Source organism: Mus pahari, chromosome 1, assembly GCF_900095145.1.
Source record: "Mus pahari chromosome 1, PAHARI_EIJ_v1.1, whole genome shotgun sequence".
In the NCBI taxonomy this organism is placed as follows: Eukaryota; Metazoa; Chordata; class Mammalia; order Rodentia; family Muridae; genus Mus; species Mus pahari.
The window spans coordinates 109,037,236-109,044,130 of record NC_034590.1 but is presented as its reverse complement, the minus strand read 5'-3'; the positions used below and the strand labels follow the sequence as shown (position 1 = coordinate 109,044,130).

At 47.7% G+C, this 6,895-nt stretch overlaps 1 protein-coding gene across 1 annotated transcript in view; it reads left to right on the top strand.

Annotated features, from left to right (window-relative positions):
* The window catches only part of Cfap46 (cilia and flagella associated protein 46), a 78,660-nt gene that overhangs the window by 2,975 nt on the left and 68,790 nt on the right, over nucleotides 1-6,895 (top strand). The window contains exons 5-9 of the mRNA XM_021209545.2: nucleotides 1,147-1,311; nucleotides 2,142-2,265; nucleotides 2,739-2,833; nucleotides 3,627-3,737; nucleotides 6,139-6,238. Of these exons, the coding sequence (XP_021065204.1) occupies nucleotides 1,147-1,311; nucleotides 2,142-2,265; nucleotides 2,739-2,833; nucleotides 3,627-3,737; nucleotides 6,139-6,238 (595 nt within the window). The remainder of the gene's footprint in view (nucleotides 1-1,146; nucleotides 1,312-2,141; nucleotides 2,266-2,738; nucleotides 2,834-3,626; nucleotides 3,738-6,138; nucleotides 6,239-6,895) is intronic.

The window sequence follows — 6,895 nt, the reverse complement described above, 5'->3', positions numbered from 1 at the left end:
GGTTCTTTCCAGCTTCTGGCTATTATAAATAAGGCTGCTATGAACATAGTGGAGCATGTGTCCTTATTACCAGTTGGAAGATCTTCTGGGTATATGCTCAGAAGAGGTATTGCTGGGTCCTCCGGTAGTTCTATGTCCAATTTTCTGAGGAACCGCCAGAGTGATTTCCAGAGTGGTTGTACAAGCTTGCAATTCCACCAGCAATGGAGGAGTGTTCCTCTTTCTCCACAACCTCGCCTGCATCTGCTGTCACCTGAATTTTTAATCTTAGCCATTCTGACTGGAGTGAGATGGAATCTCAGGGTTGTTTTGATTTGCATTTCCCCGATGACTAAGGATGTTGAACATTTTTTCAGTACACCAGAGATCTTAACACAGTCAATGTTTTCAAATAGAACCATCCAGTTCCTAGCCATGTCCCACTGCAAGGGTCTTGGAGACAGTTATAAATGGGCCCAATGGGTGACTGGGAATCACTGGTCTGGCTGTTGGCCACTTGGTTTCTCTCTCTCCTTCCTGGATAATGAGCAGCGATGGCTTGTCCAGTGACCAAGCAGTAACAGATTGTCAAGCCTGCCCACTCCAGAAAGCAGCTTTATAGTAAGAACGTGCCCTGTGCGACTCCCTCAGGTGATGAAGAGGAAGATGGTGGGAGGTAGCTCTCATATATCTTCAACACCCTTCTCAAGAGCTTATGATCAGACATGGAGTTTGTTCTACAGTCCCTCACTTCCACTTCAGCACACTCATCTGTCGGACCATCTTTTGCCCACTCAGCTCCTGGCGGATTCTTGGACTTCTTCCAGGTCATAGTTGGATGCCACTTCCTCCAGGAAGCCTTCTATGCTCTTTCCTTCCTTGCTTCTAACTGTATTTTCATAGGGAGTGGTTAGTTGTGGAATGACTGAACCTAGTCCGGCCATGTCATCACCACTGTGAGTGAGACAGCCATTGCTCATGTGGGAAAGGGCTGCCGGGGTGGCTCTGCATCCTGGTGCTGATGCAGATTGGAGAGGAGTACCCTAAATAAGGTGCCTTCATCTGATGGTGATTGGACACACCTTCACTCCCATCCTGAATGGGTTCAGGAACCAGGATGCCCCCAGCCCTGCACCACCAACATTCTGACTTCTACTCCCTACCCAGGTATTACTTCTTGGTGTTCAATGCTTCTGTGCTCTACTGGCACATGGTGCGGCCATTCCTCAAGCCTGGATATCACCACCTCGTGATTCCCAGCCTCTCCCAAATCGTCGCCGTGTTAAATCAGACAGAAGAGGAGGACAAGGAGTGGCGGGCAGAGTTGATGATGTGAGTGGGGTGGTAACCCTAACAGCCCTGACGAGTCCCTTATTATGATTCACATAGACCTCTCTCTCTCTCTCTCTTCCAAGGTAGGGGTTGGGTTTCTGACTTGTTGGCAGGTTCTTCCTAGAACTCTATGGATATTGCAACAGGCCTTAAAGACGCATCGGTATTCAAAGCAAAGGAAATATGACACAGCCCTTACTCCTGGCCCATGCTTCTAAAACATTAGGATAGTGGGGTTTTGTTGTGGGCTTGGTTTTGGTAGGTGCTTTGGCGAATAGCTATGCCAATATGAGCACCACATCACTGGGTGCCTGTGCATGGGAGCTCTGGTCATGCTGCTTGAAAGCCACAGACTATCAGCAAATGCCTGGTCACTGTGCCAGCGACACCTATAGAGGGGGTCTCTCACAGGTTCTGTGAGGATCTTGCTATAAGCAAGAGACCAGGTGGATTTTTGACAATGTGGATTCCAGCATCAAAGATACCAGTTCACGTCTAGACCACAGTTTACTGGCTTGGGGTACCTGCTTGTAGCCGTTTGGAAAACCTCTAAGAGGAAGTGGATGTAAATGAGATGTTCCTTCAAAGTATAGGCTGGAAATGTTCTTTATTAAAGTGCTGATAGCTGTCTGTGCCATCAGCAGGATTTTCTCCCACTCCTGCTGCCTTTACACTGAGTGGTGGATCCTGGGGTGTGTTGTGAGCTTCCCTGGGAAGCTTCTGAAAGTTTGTAAAATACAGAGTTTGCAAAAGTCTGAGAACCTGGTTACTGGAGATTTGCAACAAGAGAGCTCTGGGAAGGCTAATGTCTGTTGTTTTCTGATGTCCAGAGAACTTCTTGAATGTTACCTGCAAGCCGGAAGAAAGGAGGATGCTACCAAGTTCTGCTTGACAGCAGCACCATTTGTCAGAACCCAGGTGCCGCACAAGTACCGGCAGATGTTCTCGACCATGGTAAGTGGACACTTTGACAAAAGAGGCAATAATTAGCTTTGTTAAAAGTCATTTTCCAGAAACTATGCACAAAACAGTAATAATCCCACTTACAGAGGAAGACAGAAGCTTACACATATGTGGACAAAGCAAAAACAATGAAAAGAACGGGCAAACCCTCCTGTGTGAAAAAGCAATATCCGTTCATTACTATGCTTAAATAATCCTGTAATAGCATCAACTTTTAAAAACACTAACAGAGAATTTATGAAACTAAATATTTACTATAGCACCATATCTCAAGTGTCTACAACTTGGTGATTTGGATATTTAAGAATCAGCTGAGATTACATGTAAAACTGTATAGAACTCAATTAGTGAGAGTTTGCCTTAGTTTCAAATACTAATTTTATAGGAGTGGTTGAATAATATCTGGACACAACATCTGAGTCCTCCTTTGAATGCAGAGTAATATTCGGTTGCATCCCCGGCAGGTTCGTTATGAAGTATTGGATGATCAGATGTTGAGGGAAGACAAGCAGCTGTCCATTATTTTCTCCATCACTTACCACATCAATTCGCTGAAAGCGTAAGTGGTTGGGAAGGCTGAGCTTCTCAGGCTGGGGTTAGGACACTGTCTGCCCACCCCCCACCCCCCCGGGATGACCGCTGTCAGAAGGAGACCTCTAGAACATAGGGCTGTGGGGGTTTCCCTAGAGGTGGCACTGGGGTTCTGTGGGGGAGAATCTAAAGTAAGCCCCATTTGCCACACCCCACCAGTAGGGAGTAGGGTGCAATAAAGCCACCAATGGAGTAGAGTCCCAACCAGGGAAGAGAGTCTTGCCAGATGAGGCATGAGGTAGAACATGAGGGAGATCATGGTGTGTTTGAGGCTGAGGAGAACAGGGAGAATGGTATGCTCAGTTCCAAGACGAGCGAGGCTCCCACAGGATGTCCACTCCTAAGGTGAGTGAGGAGACTGCAGTATTTTGAGCTCGAGAGGAACTCCTTACTTCAGGGACCTTCTGGCAATAAGACTGAGATACTGAGAGACTTCTGGTCTCAGGTTCTAGAGCAAAGTGAAGATAAGGGCCAAAGTGTTCCAGGGCAGGGGATCCTAGTGACAGTGCTGGCTCTGCAGATGAGCCCTTGCACACTCTCCTGGAGTTTCCCTGCAGTGACATAGGAAAAGGAACATGGTCTGCTGAGAGGGAGTATAAGGAGGTAGGACATTCTGCCTGGGAAATGAGACACGAAGAAAGGAGAAGGGATATTTTAAGACCTCCATTCCATAAGAAGCATGGGTTGGCTCACTGATTTGTCTTCCCGTGAATCATTTTTAACAAATATGGCAGAATACTTAGTGTTTACATCAATTCTAGGAAATTGGATAAAAATAATTTGCCGGAAAACATGGAGCAAATCCTGAGGAAAATGTATAGAGATTTAAGTCAGTACCATCACCAACATGTCCCTGCCATCAAAGAAGAAAAGTAAGTGGGACTCTCCTCTATGTGTACACACAGAGATACCTACATGGTCACCATACAAAATATGAAAACAAGCAACTAGAGCCTTGCAAGGACCAGCCCCACGCAGGGGAGGATTTGGTATAGCCTCCCTGGTAATATTGCACTGTCTGTGTACTGCACTGGGATGTGGCCCTCTGTATCTGATCTTGGAAAAATCAAATTTAACTTCTAAGCACAATCATTTCAGTTTGCCACAGTGCATCAGGTACACCTCGGTAGCTACACAGAGGCAACACATTGGTATGAGTGCTTTCCAGGGGCTCATCTTAGCCCTGAGATCTCTGGCCTTTCCAAACACTGATGGAGCTGGGAGGAGTTCTGGGCTGGCTTCTGAAGGAAGAGCAGGGCGCTGAAGCAGAGGTGAAGTTCTGGAATGTTCTCTCACAGAGGTGGAGGGAGTTTGTCTCTCACCCCCAGTGGCTGTCTGTCTACCACACCACCATGAGAACTTTGTATGCATTTGAGATGATGAAGTTGCAATTTCAATTGCCACATGTCGGCTTTGATTTCTGAGTCTCTCATCACCAGTGGGATTCAACCGTCACCTAAGTTTGGGGTTTGGGACTACCTCCTACGAGCATGAGCACTGTTTTCTTTGCTGGCTCCATGTTCCTGTCTTTTACCTGACTTTAAAAATAGGGTATATGCCCACCGTGTAGCTGGCCATAAGGGCTTTCCTGTATCAAGACCTGAAGCCTTCTGCTCTGTTATATTTACAGATTCTCCAGGTGACCAGTTAAGCTTTCCTAAGGTTTCATATACAGAAATTCTGTATTTAACACAAAAATAATGTGAGCTAACATTCATTCCCACCAGTCCTGGGCCAGGTGCAGTCTTTGGTCCTTTACACGTGTGAACTCGGCTACTTAGTGGAACCTGGGAGTGGGCCCGTGGATGCTCAGAGGAACTCACTGGTCTCAGCCACCTGGCTGATGGTTCCTCGATCGTGTACCTCAGACAGGATTCCTACAGTGACCTGAGGAGGAGGTAATCTCCAAGGCTCTGCTTCTGTGTGAACTTCTAGTTGAAGGACACAGGGACGCGCCCTCCAGGACCCATTGTGTATAGAAGGACCCCAGAACTGTTTCAGCTCTTCATAAAATCCACTCTCTAGTGCTCCTAGGCTGCAGCCATAGTTTCCCGGGATACCCCATAAGCAACCTAAGCTGCCTTCTAACAGATATAGAACTCTTCCCCACAACCCAGAGAGACTCAGAGCCTCCTGACACTACAGGGTCGTACTGGAATATCTTCGTTTGGGCTTCTATGTCTGGAATTCTGACTGGGGGGACTGTAATATTTGTTTAAAACCAAAATGGTTCAGGGACCAGCTAGGTACTCTTTCCTGAGTTCCTTCTTCTTGACTGGCAGGCCCAGAGCTCAGGTGAAGCAAGGAGACAAAAATCCCGAGGCCATGCTTTGGCTGTACAGAGCCTAAGGAGAGAAGGGTGGGCAGCCAAAAGATCCTCTCTTCCTGCAGCTGCCCCTCATCTGGAACAGCTCAAGAGCAAAGAAAGGGAAGATAGTGGTCCTACCCATAGTCACTTTGACCATCTGGATGTGTCTCTCACATTACAAAGGCAGAGAGATGCTCAGTCTACCCCACCAAGACCACCACCAAGATGGCTGCCAGTATCTGGAGACACTTAGTGGCCACTGCTAGGGATGTTGCTGGAGCCTAGTGGGAGGAAATCAGGAATGCAGAATGAGGAGAAGATGATGGGATGCAGCAGGAGGAGAGGACGATGGGATGCAGGAGGAAGAGAGGACGATGGGATGCACCAGGAGGAGAGGATGATGGGATGCAGGAGGAGGAGAGGATGATGGGATGCAGACGGAGGAGAGAGTGATGGGATGCATAAGGCCTAAGGTTGAGGCCAGGAAGCTCCAGCCAGTTTCTTGGAGTATAGCCTAGCATAAGTCTTAAAAATGGACAGTTTCCTCTAACAATTTGTTCTTTTTCAACATTGTTTGTCTATCACATGTCCCTGCATTTTAATACATGTTTAACATCACCCACTGAGACTCAGATTGGTGATGGTGAATGTATTGGTGACATCCCACATGCCTGTCCCAGGGAGGAAGAATCTGTGCTGTGTCTTCCCTGCAAGGCAACTGTGTAGGGAGTTTGTAGTGACCAAGTGTCGCCATGGCCTGGAGACCTGGATGAGGACAGTGTGTCTAGTAGGGACAGATGAAGCATTGTGGAGAGCTCTGGGTCCTACAACAACTAGAGGGCAGGGCCAACACAGCAGGTCTGTAGCTCCTGCCACTGTCACAGTGGCACAAGGCTGGCATTGCCTCTGCCAAACAAGTGAATGCCTGCCTTGTGCTGAGCCAGGGCCTGTTTCTTTCCTTCCAGAACCCTTTTGCTTTTTGAATTGGGCCGCCTGTGTCTGACTTTGAAAAATGAGCCAATAGCCCATGACTGCCTCCAATACCTGAAGAAAATGGAAACTGAAGTGAGTGAGTTAAAGTTGGCTTGGAGTGGTGGCTATAGGGGGCAGCTCATAGGACTATGGTCCCAGGGCTGAAAAAGAAAGTGTTGGTAGGAAAGGCCTGGCATCTTCAGCCTGTGCCTTCAGAAGTGTTCCAGCCGTTTCTGATCTACACCTTCCATCTTTATCACTGGCTTTGGCCTGTGTAGCCACCACTGTCCCTCCAGTTCGGGGAAAGGCTATGTAATACTCATAGTAGTAACCCCTGACCCCTGGACATTTAAATCATGCTTATTTTTTCTTATTTCAAAAAGGACTACAGTAGAGATTTTGTATCTAAACCAATCCGTTAACAACTGGAGCTTCTTCAGTACCTTGAATTACCAAGGAGCTGTCAGTGTAAAAGTTTTTTATGCTTGTGACAATATTGACATCCAGGAGAAGCTTGGGAGCACACACGTTAACAGGAGCAAGCAGCTACCTACCCACAAGCCTCTCTAGCACCGCTGAAGCAGCCTCCAGCCGACATTCCAAGGAGACCTGTGGTCTTCCTGGCTCCACCTTGCTGCTCCACCTTGCCGCGCTGAAGCTGTGGTCTCTTGGTAGTGAGCCTTGGCTGCTTGCCCTGGTATCTTTAACTCAGGGGCAGGGGAGGTTGAGGAGGAGGAGGAGGAGGAGGAG